The 25379-nt window shown below is 51.5% G+C and overlaps 1 protein-coding gene across 22 annotated transcripts in view; it reads left to right on the top strand.

The window, feature by feature from the left end:
• LOC119977548 (glycogenin-1-like) overlaps positions 1 to 25098 on the top strand; it is a 164299-nt gene extending 139201 nt beyond the window's left edge. For 8 of the 22 annotated variants that reach the window (XM_038818606.1, XM_038818605.1, XM_038818603.1 and 5 more), the window contains 4 exons: positions 934 to 978; positions 8510 to 8602; positions 10971 to 11018; positions 24733 to 25098. In XM_038818606.1, the coding sequence (XP_038674534.1) occupies positions 934 to 978; positions 8510 to 8602; positions 10971 to 11018; positions 24733 to 24894 (348 nt within the window). In that variant the 3' untranslated portion in view covers positions 24895 to 25098. Of the gene's footprint in view, positions 1 to 933; positions 979 to 8509; positions 8629 to 10970; positions 11019 to 24732 lie in introns of those variants that run through there. The other 14 variants (XM_038818614.1, XM_038818618.1, XM_038818609.1 and 11 more) reach the window with 6 other exon arrangements.
• Positions 25099 to 25379: the final 281 nt, after the last annotated feature.

Below are 25379 nucleotides of genomic sequence, written 5' to 3'. Positions count from 1 at the left end.
CAACAAAAATCTGGAATTAAAAGTCTGATGACCAAGTATTGTAAATTGTCTCTAAAAACCCATCTAGTTCATTTAATGTCCGTCAGGGAAGGAAATCTGCCGTCCTTACCCAGTCTGGCCTACCTGTGCCCTAAAGCTTTCGGGTGGTTGTACGAAAATCCCAACTGGATAACTAAACTCTTTTCAGGCAGCTAAATCTGCTTCCTTACCTGGTGTGGCCCTCTCTGTGACTCCAGTCCCATGCCAACGCGATGGTGGAACATTAGGCCGACCAGTATTCCCACAGCCTAACTAGGAATCCTCAAATCGTCCCGTTTCTTTAATGGGAGGGGTTAGATTTGGCATGGTGACTGAAGCTGAATGGCTTCCGAGGTTTTGGTGAATTAGGCCAGCCGCCACCGTTTGTATTGATAATATTCACCCCTGGCCTCCAATTGGACATTGGCAATTTGAGGTCTGGTTGAGGAAGGTGGGGGGACAGCTTTTCAATATGTCTCGTGAAGGGCGCATTCTTGACGAGTGGCACAAGGGTGAATGTAGACAGACTCTTCAGTCTTAGCACAAATAATTGTGAAACGTGGCCCTGGAACCTACAACAAACATTTTTGCCTCTCCCCTCACCGCAGGGGTGCTCCATTGCTGGCCTTGCTGAGTGGCTTATAGATGTGCGGCCTGCCACTGCACATGCCAGTGCCTTTACCCACTCGGCCTTTGGTTCTGGGTTAGGTTTTGGGCACTAAGACTGGCAGTGGGTAGAACTTGCCTTGGACAAGGAGCGTTGGTTTTCGAGGGAAAAGAATGGCGGAGAGTTGGCTGCCAGTTAGGATCAGTAAAAACAGCATTTGCCTAATCCTGTATTACATGTCGTAAATTACTTTGAAAGCAGTGATGTTAATGGAGCTTTTATTTTTGTTTGCCACATTTTCCATTTAGAGAAAAGAAACCGTCAGACCTGGCCCATCTGTGTCCCCGAAACAAGTGAGTATCTGTTTGCTGGTGTGGTACTTTTGAGATGCTGTAGAGACTATAAAATGATGGTGCCTTGGGTTAACTCTTGATCCAACACTGCATGTTTCTTACCCGCTGTACCTGAGAATGTGACTGATCTGGTTTTACCAGCTCTGGCCAGGTGTCCTCCTGGTATCGTTATCTGGTCTTCTGCCTGGAACTACCCACCCCTACACTGCCGCCGTTGGTGAATTCTCTTCACGCTGTCTTCCCCACAGCCAAGGCCGCCAGGTTTCCCCCCTCGCCTCCAATAGTTTCAGAATAAATGGTGAAAGAACATTTTTAAAAAGTTGTTCCAGCGCGCCAACGATTGTCCTCCTGGGTTGCTTGCACCGAAAGGTTAATCCTCCAGTCTCAAAGACGTCAGGACACAGAAGGACTACCAATCCACATGGCTGGGAGGACTGAATTATGGAGTTTACCCTTATTTATGTGCCAGTGAGCGGTGAATATCAGCAGTGTTGTGTGCTAATCCATGTTTTTAAAGACATTCTGAAACTTTGAAGGTAGAGGTCTATCAGCTGTACAACAGTCAGGATTTGTACCGATTTAAAGCGATGGTGTCGCACAGCTGGAGCACTTTTTGTCTACCCTCACCACAATGTTCATAGAATGCATAAGAATTTACAGTGCAGAAGGAGGCCATTCGACCCATTGAGTCTGCACCAGCCCTTGGAAAGAGCACCCTACTTAAGCCCACACTCTACCCTATCCCCGTAACCCAGTACCCCCACCTCACCTTTTTGGACACTAAGGGCTTTTTGGACACTAGCATGGCTAATCCACCTAACCTGCACATCGTTGGACTGTGGGAGGAAACCGGAGCATCCGGAGGAAACCCTCACAGACACTGAGACAATGTGCAAACTCCAGACAGATAATGACCCAAGCCGGGGATTGAACCTGGGACCCTGGAGCAACAGTGCTAACCACTGTGCCACCGTGCCACTTGAAGCTTTCTATAGTCCATCCAACGTCAGATGAAGACTCCTGTACTTGACCAAAGTGATTCAGCCTTTTCTTTCCTGATGTTACTCATAGATATTCATGTGGCCTCTCGGGCTCAACTGGTAGATTAACAGGTTTAATGTTGTTGGCGTAGATGTAGGCAAGATAATGGAGAAAACTCTGGGAATACACTGCAGCTCAGTCAGCAACAGCAACAGCAACGATGGAAGCTCCCCCCCCCCCCCCCCCCCCACCCCCCCCCTCCCCCAAGACGTTGTGACTTAGTGGTCAGTTCATCGTACAGAAAGTCCCCAAAGACCGCCAGTCATTCCCTACAGTGCAAAACAGATCATTAGTGTGTTGGATCAAGAGCTGTTGTCAGGGCACCCTTGGTCAAACTGCAATATTATTTTCTCCAGTTGTGTGTGTCTTTCACAATTTTCTCAATTTTCATTTTAAATGTTCTTGAGCTTACTTTTGTTTTAATCAGAATCTCGCTGCATTGTGAGCTTCATAAACCCAATTATTATTCCATTATAAATTATTATACCATTATATTGTATTAAAATATCGTACCAAAATTATATTTTCTTTGTTCTGCTTAAATTTCAAGTTATGTTTTGGGAGGGTTAATGGTACATTTATATTTTTTTAATTATTTAAAAAAAAAAAATTTTTTATTGAAATTTTTTGAAAAATATATATCAATAAAACAATACAATATCTTACAGCCGACCTTGCAACCCGGGGGGGGGGGGGGGGTGCATTATTGTAGTGTTTATTCTGTAACTTTATAGTGTGTTAATTTGCGTTGTTGTTAAAATGCTGGGTTGTTCATGGGGATGGGGCGAATGTATATGATTGTTAATATTATTGTTATTTTCGGTATTTTACTAAGGTGCGTCAATGTTGTATAAAATCAAAATTTCTCAATAAAAATTATTTTTTAAAAAAATAAAAAAATAAATAAATAAAACAATACAATAATAACAATAACAATAATAATAAACACCCCCCCGGCACCCGTAACAACGCATATAACAAACCCCCCACCCCCCAACCCCAATAAACAACAGAATAAATTAACAATAAGCAAATTAACTTAAACACTATCCCCCTAAACCCCCCCCCTGCCGGGGTTGCTGCTGCTGCTGACCTAGTACCTTATCGTTGAGCCAGAAAGCCGAGGAAAGGCTGCCACCTCCTAAAGAACCCTTGTATCGATCCCCTCAGGGCGAACTTGACCCTTTCCAACTTAATGAATCCCGCCATGTCATTAATCCAGGTCTCCACACTTGGAGGTCTCGCATCTTTCCACTGCAGCAAGGTCCTCCGCCGGGCTACTAGGGACGCAAAGGCCAAGACATCGGCCTCCTGCACTCCCGGCTCCACCCCAACCCCAAATATCGCGAGTCCCCAACCTGGCTTGACCCTGGATCCCACCACCCTCGACACCGTCCCCGCCACCCCCTTCCAGAACTCCTCCAGTGCCGGGCATGCACAGAACATATGGGCATGGTTCGCTGGACTCCCCGAACACCTGACGCACCTGTCTTCGCCCCCAAAGAACCTACTCATCCTAGATCCGGACATGTGGGCCCGGTGCAGCACCTTAAACTGGATGAGACTAAACCTCGCACATGAAGAGGAGGAGTTCATCCTCTCCAGGGCGTCCGCCCATGTCCCCTCCTCAATCTGCTCCCCCAGCTCCACTTCCCACTTAGCCTTCAGCTCCTCTACCGACGCCTCCCCCACCTCCTGCATTACCTGGTAGATGTCAGACACCTTCCCATCCCCGACCCACAACCCCGAAAGCACCCTATCCCTTACCCCCCGCGGGGGCAACAAAGGGAACCCCTCCACCTGTCGCCTAGCAAACGCCTTCACCTGAAGGTACTTGAACGTATTCCCGGGGGAGCTCAAACTTCTCCTCCAGTTCACCAAGGCTCGCGAACCTCCCGTCGATAAACAGGTCTCCCAACTTCCTAATGCCCGCCCTGTGCCACCCCAGGAACCTGCCATCCATGTTCCCTGGGACAAACCGGTGGTTCCTCCGCAGCGGGGCCTCCACCGAGCCCCTCGCTTCCCCCCTGTGTCACCTCCACTGCCCCCAAATTTTGAGGGTAGCCGCCACCACTGGGCTCGTAGTGTACCTAGTTGGAGGGAGCGGCAGCGGCGCCGTTACCAGTGCCTTCAGGCTCGTGCCTCCACAGGACGCCATCTCCATCCGTTTCCATGCTGCCCCCTCCCCATCCATTACCCACTTACGTACCATCGAGACGTTAGCCACCCAATAGTACCAAGAGAGGTTGGGCAGCGCCAGCCGCCCTCTATCCCTGCCCCGCTCCAAAAAGACCCTCCTTACCCTCGGAGTCCCGTGCGCCCAAATAAATCCCAGAATGCTGCTGTTCACCCTCCTGAAAAAGGTCCTCGGAACAAAAATGGGGAGGCACTGAAACAAAAACAAAAACCTCGGGAGCACCGTCATTTTAACGGACTGTACTCTACCCGCCAACGACAACGGAAGCATGTCCCACCTTTTAAATTCCTCCTCCATCTGCTCCACCAACCTAGTAAAATTGAGCTTGTGCAGAATCCCCCAGCTCCTAGCCACCTGAACCCCCAGGTACCTACAACTCCTCACTGTCCTCTTTAGCGGGAGCCTACCAATCCCCTCCTCCTGATCTCCCGGGTGCACGACAAACAGCTCACTCTTGCCCAGGTTCAATTTATATCCCGAGAAACTCCCGAACTCAGCAAGAATCTCCATCACCTCCGGCATTCCCCCCACCGGGTCTGCTACATACAACAGCAAGTCGTCCGCATACAGCGACACTCGGTGATCCTCCCCACCTCGCACCAAACCCCTCCACCTCCTCGACTCCCTAAGAGCCATGGCAAGAGGCTCAATTGCCAGTGCGAAAAGCAAGGGGGACAGGGGGCACCCCTGCCTCGTCTCACGGTGGAGCCTGAAGTACTCTGACCTCCTCCCATTTGTCGCTACACTCGCCATCGGGGCCTCGTACAGCAACTTCACCTATTTAATAAACCCCACCCCAAAGCCGAACCTCTCCAACACCTCCCACAAGTACCCCCACTCAACCCTGTCAAAGGCCTTCTCCGCATCCAGTGCCACCACAATCTCCGCCTCTCCTTCTGCTGCCGGCATCATTATCACATTTAGCAGCCTTCGCACGTTAGTGTTCAGCTGCCTCCCCTTCACAAAACCCGTCTGATCTTCCTGTATCACCCCCGGCACACAGTCCTCTATTCTAGTGGCCAAGAACTTTGCCAGCAACTTGGCGTCTACATTCAACAGTGAAATCGGCCTGTATGAACCGCATTGCAAGGGGTCCTTATCACGCTTCAGGATCAGGGAGATTAGCGCCCGAGACATCGTCGTGGGCAGAACACCCTCCTCCCATGCCTCGTTAAAGGTCCTGACCAACAGGGGGCCCAGCAGGTCCGCATATTTCTTATAAAATTCAACCGGGAACCCATCCGGTCCCGGCGCCTTCCCCGACTGCATGTGGCCAATCCCACTGACTAGCTCCTCCAACTCTATCGGCGCCCCCAGTCCCTCCACCTGCTCCGTCTGCACCCTTGGAAATCGGAGCCTGTCCAGAAAATTCTGCCCCCTGCCGCACCACAGTCCCATCTCTACCCTTCACTCCACCAATCTCTCTAGCCGCGTCCCGCTTGCGCAGCTGGTGCGCAAGCATCCTGCGCGCCTTCTCTCCATACTCAGACCGCTCCCTGCGCCTTCCTCCGCCTTTCTGGTGGTAAATAAATCAAACTTGGCCTGCAAGCTACGCCGTTCCCCCAGCAATCCCTCTTCCGGGGCCTCTGCGTACCTCCTATCCACACTCAACAGCTCCTCCACCAGTCTCTCCCTCTCCCTCCTCTCCCACCTCTCCCTGCCTTCAGAGCCTCCCACACCATCCCCACCTGGACCTCCCCAGTATCATTGACCTCGAGGTACCTGTCGATACATCCCCCCCCCCCCCCCCCCCCCCCCCCCATGATCAAGCCCCCCACCTCCAGGCCAGGAATGCGGGCCAACATGCGCCTCATGAAACCAGCATCATCCCAATTTGGGGCGTACGCATTAACCAACACCACCCTCTCCCCCTGCAGCTTACCGCTCACCACCACATATCTGCCGCCACTATCAGCCACAACCTCAGACGCCTCAAACGCCACCCTCTTCCCCCCCCACCAGGATCGCCACCTCCCGGTTCTTCGAGTCGAGCCCTGAGTGGAAAACCTGCCTCACCCACCCCTTCCTCAGATGGACCTGGTCCGCCACCTTCAGGTGGGTCTCCTGGAGCATGGCCATGTCCGCCTTCAGCCCCGGGCCCGCTTAACCGGCCCATTCAACCCCCTCACGTTCCACGTGATCAGCCGGATCAGGGGGCACCCCGCCCCCCTCCCCCGTCGACTAGCCGTAACCCATCGATTGCTCGCCCCTGGCCATCACCCATTTGGCCCGTCTCCCACGGCGATAGAAGCTCACCCCGACCCCCCCGAACTCCTCCCTGGCCAATCCAGCAGCAACCCGGTATCCCCCCCCCCCCCCCCCCCCCCCCCCCCCGGCTAGGACCCCTCCTAGCCGCGACTCTCCCTCCACTGTACTCTCGGGAGCCAGATGACTTCTGCTGACCCCGGCAGCTCCCGCTCTAACTCCGACCCCTCCAGATATGAGGTCCCCCCTCCTCCCCTGCATCAGCTCCTGGGCACCGCTTCAGCGTGGGAAACCTGGTCTAATAGCCACGCCCCTCGCCACCAGCTCCACCCCCTCGTCCCGCAGCGCGGGAAACCAGAGAAAAGCCGCGCTTTCACACTGCCCCACCCCACCAACGCAGCTCCCAAACCGCAGTCCCAACCCAACCACCAACTCCATACAAACAAAGACACAGATCAACCACAAACCCCAGTACCCCCCTTAGAACACAAAACCATAACCCACATCGTCCGAAAGCGAGAGAAAAAACAAAAACAAACAGAATAACCTGCTACAGCATAAACAATGATACATGAATAGAATAGATAAACTCCCACAGCCCCCAATCTCTAGTTCAAGTCCAGCTTTTCAGCCTGCACAAAGGCCCACGCTTCCTCCGGGGACTCAAAGTAGTGATGCCGGTCCTTGTAGGTGACCCACAGGCTCGCAGGCGACAACATGCCGAACTTCACCTGCTTAACCGCCTTCGTCCGGTTAAACCCGGCTCTCCGCTTGGCCACCTCCGCACTCCAGTCCTGGTAGATACGCACTACCGAATTCTCCCACTTACTGCTCCTCACCTTCTTGGCCCATGGCAGAACACACTCCCGGTCACTGAACCGATGGAACCGCACCAGCACTGCCCGCGGGGGTTCATTCGCCTTAGGCCGCCTGGCCAGTACTCTGTGGGCCCCCTCCAGCTCCAGGGGCAGATGGAAGGATCCTGCCCCCACCAGCGAGTTCAACATCACGGCCACATAGGCCGGCAGGTCCGACCCCTCCAGCCCCTCCTCGAGGCCCAGGATCCGCAGGTTCTTCCTCCGTGACCGAAGCTCCATCTCCTCAAACCGATCTTTCCACTTTTTATGAAGTGCATTGTGTATCTCCACCTTCCCCACAAGGGCCAAAACCTCCTCCTCGTGCTCAGAGGCCTGCTGCTGCAACTCGAGTATCGCTGCACCCTGGGTTGTCTGGGTCTCCAGCAGCTTACTCGTCGTCACCTTCAGGGATTCCAACAACTCCCCTTTCAGCTCCGCGAAATAGCGCAGAAGGGCGGCCTGCTGCTCCTCGGCCCACTGCCTCCACTCCTCAGGGGCTCCACCGGCCGCCATTTTGTCCACCTTCCCCCCGCTTTTCCAGGGGAGCTGCTGCCGTTTTTCTGCTCGCCCCACTTCGAGTCCGAACCATAAATCCCGGGGGTTTTGCTCCAGACCTCTTTATCCACCGGGAATATCGCATCAGCGCCGTTTGGGGCCCTTTAAAAGAGCCCACAAGTCCTTTTAAAGCGGCAGCTGCCGAACGTGCGGCTTAGCTCCGCATAGCCACAACCGGAAGTCTACATTTATATTTTTTAAGGTAGATCAGTGAAGGGCGTTGTCTAATTAAGTACTTAGAGCATTTATAAAGAGAGACCGCCGGGGCACTGGCTTAGTAGGTGGGAGGCAGCCATGTACTTCTGCAGTCTGTCAACTGATGAACTGTCAAAAAAAGAATTTACATCTAGTTTCGTAACTTGGGACATTTTTAATGGAACTAGAAGCTTTTATGATGGCCAGTTGATGCACTGTGTCAGTTTAGCCCTGCGTGTTAATTGATAAACTACCCTTGGGTGAAGATTTGGCCTTCCTATTGATCCCATCATTGAATTGGGACTGCATTGAAGGTTTAGCAGTATCATTGCACGAATCTGTGATTTTAATTTGGGGTTTATTCGTTGCTTTTTTAAGAGGAAATGGTAATTTTATATGCTGTAGCAATTAAATTGCCCAGTAGAGATTAAGCCTCGGTGATGAATTAACGTTTACAGATAATTCTCCTTATTTTCAACAGCACTATTTTGCATATAAACGTACAGATAATGTAAGACCACAGACTATGCCGTTAACTGCTGAACCCCCTACGTCGTCAATGGAGATGGTACATGTGAATATCAGACTGCAACTAGCCTCGTAAATGAATCCTCTCAACTATCCAGCCACTTTTTCAAAATAAGATAACTTACAATCTACCACTTGGGCACGCGCTAGCAACGTCATGCCAAAGAGTTTAATTTTAAAAATCTTTTTAGGTATAATTGCTCTTTCAAAAAGGTACATTCTCGCAAAAATTTGCTTGGCAAATTTTTTTTTATGTACACCATGCCGCCACTTAGACGTAAAACATAGAACATACAGTGCAGAGGGAAGCCATTCGGCCCATCGAGTCTGCACTGACCCACTTAAGCCCTCACTTCCACCCTATCCCCGTCACCCAATAACACTTCCTCACCTTTTTGGTCACTAAGGGCAATTTATCATGGCCAATCCACCTAACTTGCATGTCTTTGGACTGTGGGAGGAAACCGGAGCACCCGGAGGGAACTCACGCAGACACAGGGAGAACGTGCAGACTCCTCACAGACAGTGACCCAGCAGGGAATCGAACTTGGGACCCTGGCGCTGTGAAGCCACAGTGCTAGCCACTTGCGCTACCGTGCTGCCTATTCAGTTGAATATCTTACGCAGAGATGACTTGCTCTATCCTGCTTCTGCAATCTTCCCATTGCACTTCTGATTCTGAGGTGGCATGTGTTTGCCGTGCAGTAAGGTGGAATAATTCGGCAATAACTGTTCCTGAAGATCCAGCAATCGGAGTCCCACAATATGGAGTCACAATCACTGCCGAATCTGGTGTGGTGCCTCTTGTCTCAGCTGTGTTACTCAAAGCAAGTTGAACCGTGCATGGCATCTCCAGCACCAGTCCTTCAAAATATATGTTTCTTAGTATTTGAATTTCCTTGCCACTTCATTCCTATTATGGCATACATTTGGCCCAATAAGTGAAGATGAATGACTTCAGGATTTACAGAACCCCCCCCCCCCCCCCCCCCCCCGATTCTTTCTAAGCTTCTTCCTATCCCCTTTGCCACACACACTCTCTATCTCACACACACACATACACACACACACTCTCTCTCGCTCTCTCTTTGTCTCTCTCCCTCGCGTTCTTGATGTGTTAGGCAGGTTGGTTCGACGTGGACTGCACTTGATGCAGTGTGGCACGAGACAGAACTCTAACACTGGAGAAGATCCAACACGATTTTATTCAACGTTATAACTAATATGCATGATCAGCTGTGGGTTGACACTATACTGAACTGACTGGAGACCTGGTACTAGCCTGACCAGACTTACTGGCTACCACATGGTATTTGCACTGCTAGCTCGTGGACTCTGACTGTCTCAGTGGCTGGGTCCAGAGAGAGCGGGAAACCTAGTGCCCTCTGGCTTTATAGTGGTAGTGTCCTGTCTGGTGATTGGCTGCACTGTGCTGTGTGCTTACTGGTCATCCTGTGTGTCAATCACTGCCTGTGTGCACTTCACTATATACAGGAGTGGAGAATATGACAGTTTTCTCTTGTCTCTTTCTCTCTCTGTTTGTCTCTTTCTCTCTCTGTTTGTCTCTTTGCCTCTCTCTCTCTGTCTCTTTGCCTCTCTCTCTCTCTTTCTCTCTTTGTCTCTCTCTCTTTGTCTCTCTCTCTCTCTTTGTCTCTCTCTCTCTCTCTTGTCTCTCTCTCTCTCTTTGTCTCTCTCTCTCTCTTTGTCTCTCTCTCTCTTTGTCTCTCTCTCTCTTTGTCTCTCTCTCTCTCTCTCCTCTCTCTCTCTCTCTCTCTTGTCTCTCTCTCTCTCTCTCTCTCTCTTTGTCCCTCTCTCTTTGTCTCTCTCGCTCTCTCTTTGTCTGTCTCTCTCTCTCTCTTTGTCTCTCTCTCTCTCTCTCTCTCTCTCTCTTTGTCTCTCTCTCTCTCTCTTTGTCTCCTCTCTCTCTCTCTCTGTCTCTCTCTGTCTCTCTCTCTCTTTGTCTCTCTCTCTCTTTGTCTCTCTCTCTCTTTGTCTCTCTCTCTCTCTCTCTCTCTCTCTTTGCGCACCTCCCCCTCACTCCAATACTTGCTGAGTCATGTTTCTGAAATGGTTTAGGGGTGGGCAAGGGTACAGAACATCCAAATGGTCTGATTCCATGGTGGCACTGGCTCGAGGGGCTGAATGGCCTACCCTACTTTCCTACGTTTTTGAACGCTGCATGTGCTAAGGCCAGATTGCGAGTGGACAAAAGGTGCTTGAAACATCCACTGACCTTAGGCAAGACCATTTGTCTTCAATTCAAAGAGAAATGAATAGAATGTGATTGCCCTAACTCCAGTTTAAAATGATGCAACCTATTGCAATAAAAATGAAACTTGAGTCAATCAGTCACTATTTTAGTTATTTTGAAATCTGAGTTATTAATATAATTGTTTGTGCAACCTTTCATTCAGGATATGGAAATGCTACCTCCTCCTGTCATACCCGAGCCGGGTACACAAGTAAGTGTGGGAATTAATGCACTTTTTGTTCTTCGGTCTTTTTTTGTACCTTCACCGTTCTCTAAGGAAAGAATGTGCAAAGCAGTGGCAGGATTTATAGGCGGATTCACAGATTGGCATTGGGCTAAATAGCCACGTTCTGTGGTGTAACTACTGTGGTGCAAACGCCTCTTCCAAAGCCGCTACCAGCGGACAGGGCCAATGGTTTACAGGCTCTCCTGCGTGATGTGGTGAGTTGGGGGAAATGGTGTTCAGACCCACATCCACCAGACACGAGTATTGGGCAGGATGCCAACCCTGAGCTTCGCTTGATGAGCGTGCGTAGGGTGGGGGTTCTTCAGACTCTGTACCTTCTGAGATTGAAGTGGGAAAGTCCCTCCTTTTTAGGTTTAGGTGATCAGAAGTGATGGTGCTTCTCGGAACTGCGATCGGGGACTTCTAATAATGCTTGGTTAAAGCTGGCTCTGCGCTTTGCCAGGTCTGCCCCAATGGCTTGGTACATACATATTCTGTTGTCCTTCCCAGCTGCTCGCTTTTGTCTGCCAAGCCCAATGCAGTATCCTCTCCCAACCCTGATCGTAGAATCATAGAATTTACAGTGCAGAAGGAGGCCATTTGACCCATCGTGTCTATCACCCTCCCTGGTAGTGCATTCCAGACCGTCACCACCATCTGGGTAAACACATTTTCCCTCAAATACCCCCCTAAACCTCCTGCCCCTCACCTTGAACCTGTGTCCTCTCGTGACTGACCCTTCAACTAAAGGGAACAGCTGCTTCTTACCCACTCTGTATATGCCCTCATAATCTTGTACACCACGATCAGATCGCCCCTCAATCATCTCTGCTCCAGCGAAAACAACCCAAGCCTATCCCAACTTCTCTTCATAACTTAAATATTCCACCCCAGGCAACATCGTAGTGAATCTGCACCCCCTCCAGTGCAATCACATCCTGCCTATAATGTGACCAGAACTTCACACACGACTCCAGCTGTAGCTTCACTAAAGTTCTATACAAGTCCAACATGACCTCCCTGCTTTTGTGATCTATGCCTTGATTGATAAAAGCGAGGGTCCCATATGCCTTTTTCACCACCCCATTAACCTGCCCTTCTGCCTTCAGAGATCTATGGATAAACACAGTCCCTTTGTTCCTCGGATGTTCCCAGTATGGTGCCATTCATTGAATACCAATACTTCCCTGTCAAATTACTCCTTCCAAAGTGTATCACCTCTCACTTTTCAGGGTTAAATTCCATCTGCAACTTTTCTGCCCATTTGATCATCCCGTCCATATATTCCTGTAACCCAAGACACTCAACCTCTGTTAACCTCCCAACCAATCTTTGTGTCATCCACAAACATACTGATCCGACCCCCACAAAGCCATCTATGTTGTTTATATAAATGATGAAGAAGGACAGCACGGTGGCGCAGTGGTTAGCACTGCTGTCTCACGGCGCCGAGGTCCCAGGTTCGATCCCGGCTCTGGGTCACTGTCCGTGTGGAGTTTGCGCATTCTCCCCGTGTTTGCGTGGGTTTCGCCCCCACAACCCAAAGATGTGCAGGTTAGGTGGATTGGCCACGCTAAATTGCCCCTTAATTGGTACTCTAAATTTATAAAATAAATAAATGACGAATAATAGGGGACCCAGCACAGATCCCTATGGTATGCCACTGTCACTGGCTTCCAGACACTAAAGCAGCCATCTGTCATCACCGTCTGTCTCCTACAGCTAAGCCAATTTTGAATCCACCTTACCAAATTACACTGTATCCCAGGTGCATTTGCCTTCTTTGAGTCACCCATGTGGGACCTTGTCAAAGGCTTTGCTAAAATCCATGTCATCTACACACCTGGTTGCCGCCTCAAGAAATTCATTTAACCAACATTTAACTGCCAGTCGCTTGACTGACCAAAATGCTGTTTGTGACTAGATTGGTGCCTGCAAATTAGCAGCTATGTGCGCTCTCAATGTGACAGATTACACTTCAAACAGTCCTTCGTTATTTATGGTGTGCTCTGGGACATTCTGAAGATCCTAACTTCCCTAACTTCATTCGGAAGATCCCTAAGGGGCTGGTTTAGCATCCCTAGCTAAATCGCTGGCTTTTAAAGCAGACCAAGGCAGGCCAGCAGCACTGGTTCAATTCCCGTACCAGCCTCCCCGAACAGTCGCCGGAATGTGGCGACTAGGGGCTTTTCACAGTAACTTCATTGAAGCCTACTCGTGACAATAAGCGATTTTCATTCTTTCATTTCACTTGGTTATATAAATGCAAGTCCGGATATCCTGGTGGGAAGTGGAAAGGAAATGCTGATTGTTTTTCAACTGTGATGCGATACACAGGCTTTGAACTGTGTTGTGAATGTACCCTGTGTTGGGAGCTCTACATTATTGTCATATATATCTCATTGACAGCATGGAAACAGGCCCTTTGGCTCATTGAGTCCATGCCTGCCATCAAACACCTATCTATTCTAACCCTATTTTCCAGCACTTGGCCTTGAGTGCTGTGGCATTTTGAAGTGCTCATCTAAATGTCAATAATAATAATAACCTTTTATTGTCACAAGCGTGAAGTTACTGTGAAAAGCCACATTCCAGCACCTGTTTGGGTAAGCTGGTACGGGAATTGAACCTGCGCTGCTGGCCTTGTTCTGCATTACAACCCAGCTGTCTTATGTTGTGAAGGTTCCTGCCTCTACCACCCTTTCGGGCAGTGATGTTCCAGATTCCAACCACCCTCTGGGTGAAAAGGTTTTCCCCTTCCATTCCCTCTAACCGGGGCTGGTTTAGCACACTGGGCTAAATCGCTGGCTTTTAAAGCAGACCAAGGCAGGCCAGCAGCACGGTTCAATTCCCGTACCAGCCTCCCCGAACAGGCGCCAGAATGTGGCGACTAGGGGCTTTTCACAGTAACCTCAGTGAAGCCTACTCGTGACAATGAGCGAGTTTCATTTCATTTCATTAACCGTCCTGCTCCTTACCTTAAATCTAGGCCCTCTGGGTTATTGATCCTTCCGTGAAGGGGGAAAGTTCCTTCATATCCACCGTATGTGTGCCTCTCATAATTTTATACACATCAATCAGGTTGTGTGTCCCCCCCCCCCCCCCCCCCCCCCCCAAACCCTGTCAGCTTTTTCTGCTTCAGGGAAAGCAACCCCAGCCTCTTGGCATCGCTGAAATGCTCCAGCCCAGGCAACACCCTGGTGCAGCTCTTTAATGCGATCACATCCATCTGATAGGAAGCAAATTTTTTTTTCTCTAAAGATCCTAATGCTGAGCATCTGAAATAAGACCAGAAAATGCACAAGCATGTCGATCAGCATCCAAAATGGAACAGTTTACATTTTGTGATATCAATGTTGAAGTGTTGTATCTAAAATTTTAGGTATTCCCTTTCAAGTGCTGATTGCGAAGTAAAATGCACATCGCCATTCTTACTAAAATTTCAGCTTTATTGACAATCATGTTTCCCAATTTGTTGGCGAAATTAGTCATTTGGATCAGTTCACATGACTGCAATTTGCTAAATTATCTCTCTTTCTCTCCCGCTCCCTTTATCAATAAATGGATATGAGTTTGCATATTTTGCTCTCCTATTCATTCTTGCATGCAGCATATGAATTAAGAACATAGAACAATACAGCACAGAACGGGCCCTTCGGCCCTCAATGTTGTGCCGAGCCATGATCACCCTACTCAAACCCACGTATCCACCCTATACCCGTAACCCAACAACCCCCCCCCCCCCCCTTAACCTTACTTTTATTAGGACACTCCGGGCAATTTAGCATGGCAAATCCACCTAACCCGCACATCTTTGGACTGTGGGAGGAAACCGGAGCGCCCGGAGGAAACCCACGCACACAGGGGGAGGACGTGCAGACTCCACACAGACAGTGACCCAGCCGGGAATCGAACCTGGGACCCTGGAGCTGTGAAGCATTTATGCTAACCACCATGCTACCCTGCTGCCCCAGTGGGAGTAGGGCACTCAAGCCTATTCTGCCATTCAACAAGATCATGGCTGATCTCATTTTAATCTCAACTCCTCATTCCTGCTGACCCCCGATAATCTTCAACCCCTTTCTTACCGAGATTCCAGCTATTTCTGCCTTCAAAGATATTCAAAACCTCTGCCTCAACATCCCTTTGAGGAAGCGAATTCCAAAGTCTCTCAACCCTCTTAGAGAAAACAAATATTCTCCTCTCTGTTTTAAATGGGCAATACCAGCAGCTGGAGGTACTAAGGAGCAACCCAAATGGCGGAAAGCGTCACAGATAGAGGTTATAGAGAGGTGGTCACACCCAAGGTACAGGAAGATAGATGGGTGACCGCCAGACGGGGCAGCAGTCGGTGCAGGTGACCCTGTGGCTGTGCCCCTCTCTAATATGTATGCCATTTTGGATACTGATGAGGGGGATGGTCCATCAGGTGGCAGCAGCAGTAATGAGAGTGATGGCACCATGGCCGGCCCATAGTGTCTTAAAAAGTAAGGTTAAGGGGGGGGTTGTTGGGTTACGGGTATAGGGTGGATACGTGGGTTTGAGTAGGGTGATCATGGCTTGGCACAACATCGAGGACCGAAGGGCCTGTTCTGTGCTGTACTGTTCTATGGTACAGAGGAGGGGCAAAGCATAACAGAGCGATACTAATTGGGGATTTAATAGTCAGGGGTGCAGATGGGCATTTCTGTGGTCATGAAAGAGACTTCAGGTGTGTTGCCTCCCTGGTGCCAGGGTCATGGATGTCTCTGAGTGGGTACAGGGCATCCTAAAATGGGAGGGCAAACAGGCAGATGTCATTGTCCATGGTACAAATGACATAAGTCGGAAGAGAAATAATGCAAAGACATTACAAAAGCAGGACCTCTAGGGTAGTATTTTCAGGATTAATCCCCATGCCACGTGCTAGTGAGCCTTGGAACAGAGAGGTACTACAGTTGAATACATGGCTAAAGAGCTGGTATAGGTGGGAGGGCTTCAGATATGTGGATCACTGGAATGTCTTCCATGGAAGGTGGGACCTATACAAGAAGGATGGATTGCACCTAAACTGGAGGGGCACCGATATCCTGGCCGGGAGGTTTGCTAATGTGGTTTGGGAGGGTTTTAAACTAGTATGGCGGGGTGGGGGGGGGGGGGGGGGGGGAGCATCAGGCCAGCAAGTGTAGAGACTGGGGAAGAGCTCGAGACTAAGGCAAATATAGCTAAGAGGGAGAGCAGGCAGCGGGAGGTCGCTGATCTCAGTGGGTCTGGATGTCCGGAGTGCATTTGCTTCAACGCAAAAAGTATAACAGGTAACATGGACAAACTTGGGAGCCTAGATTAATGCGGGGAATTATGATATTGTTGCTATTATGCAGACATAGTTGAAGGAGGGACAGGATTGGCAGCTTATTTAGCCTGGTTTAGCACAGGGCTAAAGAGCTGGCTTTTAAAGCAGACCAAGGCAGGCCAGCAGCACGATTCAATTCCCGTACCAGCCTCCCTGAACAGATGCCGGAATGTGGCGACTAGGGGTTTTTCACAGTACCTTCATTTTGAAGCCTACTTGTGACAATAAGTGATTTTCATTTCATTTCAGTTACGTTCCGGGATATCTATGTTTTAGACAACTGGCAGCTTAACGTTCTGGAATATCAATGTTTTAGAGGAGACAGAGGAGGTGGAAGGGTGGGGGAGTTGCATTACTGGTGAGGGAACATATCACAGCTGTGATGAGGGAGGACATTTTGGAGGGATCCTGCAGTGAGGCATTATGGGTAGAGCTCACGAATAGGATGGGTGCAATCCCAATGTTGGGGTTGTGTTACAGGCCCCCCAACAGGCAGGATACAGAGGGACAGATATGTAGTCAGTTTCTGGAAAGATGCAAAAATAGCAGGGTTATTGTGATGGTGATTTAATTTCCCCATATTGACTGGGACTCCCTTAGTGCCTGAGGTTTGAATGGACAGCAATTTGTTAGGTGTGTCCAGGAGGGTTTTTTGAAACAGTATATTGATATTCCGGCCAGTGATGGAGCCTTACTGGACCTGGTTTTGGGGAATAAGCCTGGCCAGGTGACCCAAAGTTTTTTAGTCAGGGAACATTTTGGGAATAGTGATCATAATTCCATAAGTTTTCAAATACTCTTGAATAAGGACAAGAGTGGTCCTGGAGTGAGGGTGCTAAATTGGGGAAAAGCCAACTACAACAGAACTCGGCAAGAGCAGGCGAACCTGGATTGGGAGCGGCTGTTTGGGGGTAAATCCGCATTTGATATGTGGCAGTCGTTTAAAGACCAGTTGATTAGAATGCTGAACAGGCATGCCTCTGTGAAAATGATGGACAGAAATGGCATAATTAGGGAGCCATGGATGACGGGGGAAATTGTGAGATTAGTCAAAAAGAAAAAGGAACATACATAAGATCTAGGCAACGACAAACTGACAAAGCTTTTGAAGAATATATAGAAAGCAGGAACAAACTCAAACGGCTAAAAGAGGCCATGAAATGTAATTGGCAAGCAGAGTCAAGGAAACTCCCAAGGCCTTTTATGAATATATAAAGAGCAAGGGGGTAGCTATGGAAAGAGTAGGCCCACCTGAAGACAAAGGAGGGAAGTTATGTATGAGTCAGAGGAAGTGGGTGAGATCCTTAATGAGTACTTTGCATCGGTATTCACTAACGAGATGGACATGGATGTTGAAGTTAGGGATGGGTGTGTGAATACTCTAGGACATGTCAGCATAATGAAGGAGAAAATGTTGGATATCTTACAATGCATTATGGCCTTTGTGATAAATCGCAGATTACTGTGGGAGGCAAGAGAGGAGATAGCTTGGGCCTTAACAGATATCTTTGCATCATCTTTGACCACAGGCGAGGTTCCAGAGGACTGGAGAATAGTCAATGCTGTCCCTTTGTTTAAGAAGGGAAGCAGGGATAATCCAGGTAATTATAGGCCGGTGAGCCTGACGTTAGGGGTGGGGAAGCTGCTGATACTAAAAGACAGGATTTATTCACACTATCAAGCGAATCGATTTGTTAGTGGTAGGAAACATGGTTTTCTGCGGATAAGGTCATGTCTTACCAAATTGATTGAGTTTTTTGAGGAGGTGAGAAAATTATTTGATGAAGGAAAGGCTGTGGATGTCGACTACCTGAACTTTAGTAAGGTGTTTGACAAGGTCCTGCAGACTGGTACAAAAGGTAAATTCGCATGGGATTCGGGGTGTGCTAGCTAGATGGATAAAGAACTGGCTTGGCAACAGGAGACAGAGAGTAACAGTGGAAGGGAGTTTTTCAGAATGGAGATCTGTAACTGGTGTCCCACAGGAATCAGTGCACACACCATGTTTGAGGAAAATGTAGATGGTCTGATTAGCAAGTTTGCAGATGACATTAAGATAAGTGGAGTTGCAGATAGTGAAGGGGACTGTCAGAGAATACAGTAGATAATAAATAGATTGGAGAGTTGGGCAGAGAAATCGCAGATAGAGTTCAATCTAGACAAAAGCAAGGTGAAACATTTTGGAAGATCAAATTCAGGTGTGAATTATACAGTAAATGTACCCTTAGGAGCATTGATATACAGAGGGATCTGGGCGTTCAGGTCCATAGTTCCATGAAAGTGGCAATGCAGGTGGATAAGGTAGTCAAGAAGGCATACGGGATGATTGCCTTCATCAGCCGGGTCATTCAGCCGCCATGAATGGCCGGGGAATGGAGGGATACAGATCTTTTGGGCAATAAGTAGTAGGTCTAAATAAGGAATCTGGATTGGCGCAGGTTTGGTGGACTGAAGGGCCTGTTCCTCTGCTGTAATGTTCTTAGTTCTATTTTCAAATACTGTAGTGGCATCGAGTTCTAGATTCTCTTAAATGATGAAAAATCCTTTCCATATCCACCTTGTGAGTTCTGTCACCCCCTCTCTGTGTCACCCTCGCTCTCTCTGTGTCACCCTCGCTCTCTCTGTGTCACCCTCGCTCTCTCTGTGTCACCCTCGCTCTCTCTGTATCACCCTCGCTCTCTCTGCATCAACCTCACTCTCTGTGTCACCCTCGCTCTCTGTGTCACCTTCGCTCTCTCTCTGTCACCCTCGCTCTCTCTGTGTCACCCTCGCTCTCTCTGTGTCACCCTCGCTCTCTCTGTGTCACCCTCGCTCTCTCTGTGTCACCCTCGCTCTCTCTGTGTCACCCTCGCTCTCTCTGTGTCACCCCCGCTCTCTCTGCGTCACCCTCGCTCGCTCTCTCTGCGTCACCCTCGCTCGCTCTGTGTCACCCCCGCTCTCTCTGCGTCACCCCCGCTCTCTCTGCGTCACCCTCGCTCTCTCTGCGTCACCCTCGCTCTCTCTGCGTCACCCTCGCTCTCTCTGCGTCACCCTCGCTCTCTCTGCGTCACCCTCGCTCTCTCTGCGTCACCCTCGCTCTCTCTGCGTCACCCTCGCTCTGTGTCACCCTCGCTCGCTCCCCCTGTCACCCTCGCTCGCTCGCTCTGTCACCCTCGCTCGCTCTCTCTGTCACCCTCGCTCTCTCTGTGTCACCCTCGCTCTCTCTCTGTGTGACCCTCGCTCTCTCTGCGTCACCCTCGCTCTCTCTGCGTCACCCTCGCTCTCTCTGTGTCACCCTCGCTCTGTGTCACCCTCGCTCGCTCTCTCTCTCTGTCACCCTCGCTCGCTCTCTCTGTGTCACCCTCGCTCTCTCTCTGTGTCACCCTCGCTCTCTCTCTCTGTCACCCTCGCTCTCTCTCTCTGTCACCCTCGCTCTCTCTCTGTGTCACCCTCGCTCTCTCTCTGCATCACCCTCGCTCTCTCTCTGCGTCACACTCTGTGTCACCCTCGCTCTCTCTCTGTGTCACCCTCGCTCTCTCTCTGTGTCACCCTCGCTCTCTCTGTGTCACCCTCGCTCTCTCTGTGTCACCCTCGCTCTCTCTGTGTCACCCTCGCTCTCTCTGTGTCACCCTCGCTCTCTCTGTGTCACCCTCGCTCTCTCTCTGTGTCACCCTCGCTCTCTCTCTGTGTCACCCTCGCTCTCTCTCTGTGTCACCCTCGCTCTCTCTCTGTGTCACCCTCGCTCTCTCTCTGTGTCACCCTCGCGCTCTCTCTGTGTCACCCTCGCTCTCTCTCTGTGTCACCCTCGCTCTCTCTCTGTGTCACCCTCGCTCTCTCTCTGTGTCACCCTCGCTCTCTCTCTGTGTCACCCTCGCTCTCTCTCTGCATCACCCTCGCTCTCTCTCTGCGTCACCCTCGCTCTCTCTGCGTCACCCTCGCTCTCTCTCTGCATCACCCTCGCTCTCTCTCTGCGTCACACTCTGTGTCACCCTCGCTCTCTCTCTGTGTCACCCTCGCTCTCTCTCTGTGTCACCCTCGCTCTCTCTCTGTGTCACCCTCGCTCTCTCTCTGTGTCACCCTCGCTCTCTCTGCGTCACCCTCGCTCTCTCTGCGTCACCCTCGCTCTCTCTGCGTCACCCTCGCTCTCTCTGCGTCACCCTCGCTCTCTCTGCGTCACCCTCGCTCTCTCTGCGTCACCCTCGCTCTCTCTGCGTCACCCTCGCTCTCTCTGCGTCACCCTCGCTCTCTCTGCGTCACCCTCGCTCTCTCTGCGTCACCCTCGCTCTCTCTGCGTCACCCTCGCTCTCTCTGCGTCACCCTCGCTCTGTGTCACCCTCGCTCGCTCTCTCTCTCTGTCACCCTCGCTCGCTCTCTCTGTGTCACCCTCGCTCTCTCTCTGTGTCACCCTCGCTCTCTCTCTGTGTCACCCTCGCTCTCTCTCTGCATCACCCTCGCTCTCTCTCTGCGTCACCCTCGCTCTCTCTGCGTCACTCTCGCTCTCTGTCTGTCACCCTCGCTCTCTCTCTGCATCACCCTCGCTCTCTCTCTGCGTCACACTCTGTGTCACCCTCGCTCTCTCTCTGTGTCACCCTCGCTCTCTCTCTGTGTCACCCTCGCTCTCTCTCTGTGTCACCCTCGCTCTCTCTGTGTCACCCTCGCTCTCTCTGTGTCACCCTCGCTCTCTCTCTGTGTCACCCTCGCTCTCTCTCTGTGTCACCCTCGCTCTCTCTGTGTCACCCTCGCTCTCTCTCTGTGTCACCCTCGCTCTCTCTCTGTGTCACCCTCGCTCTCTCTCTGTGTCACCCTCGCTCTCTCTCTGTGTCACCCTCGCTCTCTCTCTGTGTCACCCTCGCTCTCTCTCTGTGTCACCCTCGCTCTCTCTCTGTGTCACCCTCGCTCTCTCTCTGTGTCACCCTCGCTCTCTCTCTGTGTCACCCTCGCTCTCTCTCTGTGTCACCCTCGCTCTCTCTCTGCATCACCCTTGCTCTCTCTCTGCGTCACCCTCGCTCTCTCTGCGTCACCCTCGCTCTCTCTGCGTCACCCTCGCTCTCTCTGCGTCACCCTCACTCTCTCTGTGTCACCCTCGCTCTGTGTCACCCTCGCTCGCTCTCTCTCTCTGTGTCACCCTCGCTCTCTCTCTGTGTCACCCTCGCTCTCTCTCTGTGTCACCCTCGCTCTCTCTCTGTGTCACCCTCGCTCTCTCTCTGTGTCACCCTCGCTCTCTCTGTGTCACCCTCGCTCTCTCTGTGTCACCCTCGCTCTCTCTCTGTGTCACCCTCGCTCTCTCTCTGTGTCACCCTCGCTCTCTCTCTGTCACCCTCGCTCTCTCTGTGTCACCCTCGCTCTCTCTGTGTCACCCTCGCTCTCTCTCTGTGTCACCCTCGCTCTCTGTCACCCTCGCTCTCTCTCTGCGTCACACTCTGTGTCACCCTCGCTCTCTCTCTGTGTCACCCTCGCTCTCTCTGTGTCACCCTCGCTCTCTGTGTCACCCTCGCTCTCTCTCTGTGTCACCCTCGCTCTCTCTCTGTGTCACCCTCGCTCTCTCTCTGTGTCACCCTCGCTCTCTCTCTGTGTCACCCTCGCTCTCTCTGTGTCACCCTCGCTCTCTCTGTGTCACCCTCGCTCTCTCTCTGTGTCACCCTCGCTCTCTCTCTGTGTCACCCTCGCTCTCTCTCTGTGTCACCCTCGCTCTCTCTCTGTGTCACCCTCGCTCTCTCTCTGTGTCACCCTCACTCTCTCTCTGTGTCACCCTCACTCTCTCTCTGTGTCACCCTCGCTCTCTCTCTGTGTCACCCTCGCTCTCTCTCTGTGTCACCCTCGCTCTCTCTCTGTGTCACCCTCGCTCTCTCTCTGTGTCACCCTCGCTCTCTCTCTGTGTCACCCTCGCTCTCTCTCTGTGTCACCCTCGCTCTCTCTCTGTGTCACCCTCGCTCTCTCTCTGTCACCCTCGCTCTCTCTCTGTGTCACCCTCGCTCTCTCTCTGTGTCACCCTCGCTCTCTCTCTGTGTCACCCTCGCTCTCTCTCTGTGTCACCCTCGCTCTCTCTCTGTGTCACCCTCGCTCTCTCTCTGTGTCACCCTCGCTCTCTCTGTGTCACCCTCGCTCTCTCTGGGTCACCCTCGCTCTCTCTGTGTCACCCTCGCTCTCTCTCTGTGTCACCCTCGCTCTCTCTCTGTGTCACCCTCGCTCTCTCTCTGTGTCACCCTCGCTCTCTCTCTGTGTCACCCTCGCTCTCTCTCTGTGTCACCCTCGCTCTCTCTGTGTCACCCTCGCTCTCTCTCTGTGTCACCCTCGCTCTCTCTCTGTGTCACCCTCGCTCTCTCTCTGCATCACCCTCGCTCTCTCTCTGCGTCACACTCTGTGTCACCCTCGCTCTCTCTCTGTGTGACCCTCGCTCTCTCTGCGTCACCCTCGCTCTCTCTGCGTCACCCTCGCTCTCTCTGCGTCACCCTCGCTCTCTCTGCGTCACCCTCGCTCTCTCTGCGTCACCCTCGCTCTCTCTGGGTCGCCCTCGCTCTCTCTGCGTCGCCCTCGCTCTCTGCGTCGCTCGCCCTCGCTCTCTCTGCGTCGCCCTCGCTCTCTCTGCGTCGCCCGCCCTCGCTCTCTCTGCGTCACCCTCGCTCTCTCTGCGTCACCCTCGCTCTGTGTCACCCTCGCTCGCTCTCTCTCTCTGTCACCCTCGCTCGCTCTCTGTGTCACCCTCGCTCTCTCTCTGTGTCACCCTCGCTCGCTCTCTCTGTGTCACCCTCGCTCTCTCTCTGTGTCACCCTCGCTCTCTCTCTGTGTCACCCTCGCTCTCTCTCTGTGTCACCCTCGCTCTCTCTCTGTGTCACCCTCGCTCTCTCTCTGTGTCACCCTCGCTCTCTCTCTGTGTCACCCTCGCTCTCTCTCTGTGTCACCCTCGCTCTCTCTCTGTGTCACCCTCGCTCTCTCTCTCTGTCACCCTCGCTCTCTCTCTGTGTCACCCTCGCTCTCTCTGTGTCACCCTCGCTCTCTCTCTGCATCACCCTTGCTCTCTCTCTGCGTCACACTCTGTGTCACCCTCGCTCTCTCTCTGTGTCACCCTCGCTCTCTCTGTCACCCTCGCTCTCTGTGTCACCCTCGCTCTCTCTGTGTCACCCTCGCTCTCTCTGTGTCACCCTCGCTCTCTCTGTGTCACCCTCGCTCTCTCTCTGTGTCACCCTCGCTCTCTCTCTGCGTCACCCTCGCTCTCTCTGTGTCACCCTCTCTCTCTGTCACCCTCGCTCTCTCTGTGTCACCCTCGCTCTCTCTGTGTCACCCTCGCTCTCTCTCTGTCACCCTCGCTCTCTCTGTGTCACCCTCGCTCTCTCTGGTCACCCCGCTCTCTCTCGTCACCTCGCTCTCTCTGTGTCACCCTCGCTCTCTCTGTGTCACCCTCGCTCTCTCTGTGTCACCCTCGCTCTCTCTGTGTCACCCTCGCTCTCTCTGTGCACCCTCGCTCTCTCTGTGTCACCCTCGCTCTCTGTCACCCTCGCTCTCTGTCACCCTGCTCTCTGTCACCCTCGCTCTCTGTCACCCTCGCTCTCTCTGTGTCACCCTCGCTCTCTCTGTGTCACCCTCGCTCTCTCTGTGTCACCCTCGCTCTCTCTGTGTCACCCTCGCTCTCTCTGTGTCACCCTCGCTCTCTGTGTCACCCTCGCTCTCTCTGTGTCACCCTCGCTCTCTCTGTGTCACCCTCGCTCTCTCTGTGTCACCCTCGCTCTCTCTGTGTCACCCTCGCTCTCTCTGTGTCACCCTCGCTCTCTCTGTGTCACCCTCGCTCTCTCTCTGTGTCACCCTCGCTCTCTCTCTGTGTCACCCTCGCTCTCTCTCTGTGTCACCCTCGCTCTCTCTCTGTGTCACCCTCGCTCTCTCTCTGTGTCACCCTCGCTCTCTCTCTGTGTCACCCTCGCTCTCTCTCTGTGTCACCCTCGCTCTCTCTGTGTCACCCTCGCTTTCTCTCTGTGTCACCCTCGCTCTCTCTGTGTCACCCTCGCTTTCTCTCTGAGTCACCCTCGCTCTCTATGTGTCACCCTCGCTCTCTCTGTGTCACCCTCGCTCTCTCTGTGTCACCCCCGCTCTCTCTGTGTCACCCTCGCTCTCTCTGTATCACCCTCGCTCTCTCTCTGTGTCACCCTCGCTCTCTCTCTGTGTCACCCTCGCTCTCTCTGTGTCACCCTCGCTCTCTCTCTGTCACCCTCTCTCTCTCTCTGTCACCCTCGCTCTCTCTGTGTCACCCTCGCTCTCTCTCTGTGTCACCATCCCTCTCTGTCTGTCTGTGTCTCCCGCTCTGTGTTTCTTTTTATTTTGCTCTTTTTTTTAGTTATTCATAAAATCATGAATCATCTTGTATTTTGTTCCCCCCCCCCCCTCCTCCTCCCACTTCAGGAGGATGTAGCAACCTCTTTAGCAGACCTGTCCTTGGAGGTGGAACCAATGCAGTCCTTGCAAACAGAGGAACGCCGTCGATGGGAAGAAGGAAACGTGGACTATCTGGGAAGGGACGCTTTTGAAAATATTCAGAAGAAGTTGGACCGGTTTCTGAAGTAGTGTGTCAGATGGTGATCATGCGCTCTTGGGCCAAAACACTTTTTTGCTTATATATAATAATATGGATGGCAGCTCAATCCTGAGGCAAAGAAAAATATTGACTGTCCATTTAATATTGCATTGTATATAGTATTTGATTTTGGATGAACATGCGTGTATTTTTTTTTACATTCATTAGTGCGATTAAAAAGCATTTACTGATTGGTTACGTTTATTGCATATAAATGTACGCGTGCCACCTTTTTATTGCTGTAAGCAATGACCCAGATTTTGAGAGGACAAACTGTCATCGTTCACTGTCATTACTCCTCCCCATCTGACTGCAACTTCAGGTTTTAACGTAATTAATGCCGAAATCCCAGAGTTGCGGTCAATCATTCACGGTGTTGGGATGTCCTCAAAGCATCGCTGAAGGCATCAAACATACCTGCTGACTCATGGGTCGTAACCGACCAAACTGGAGAAGGATCATCGAGGAAGGCACA

The sequence above is a fragment of the Scyliorhinus canicula genome, chromosome 14 (genome assembly GCF_902713615.1).
Source record: "Scyliorhinus canicula chromosome 14, sScyCan1.1, whole genome shotgun sequence".
Classification (NCBI taxonomy): domain Eukaryota; kingdom Metazoa; phylum Chordata; class Chondrichthyes; order Carcharhiniformes; family Scyliorhinidae; genus Scyliorhinus; species Scyliorhinus canicula.
This window is presented reverse-complemented; position numbering and strand designations above follow the sequence as displayed.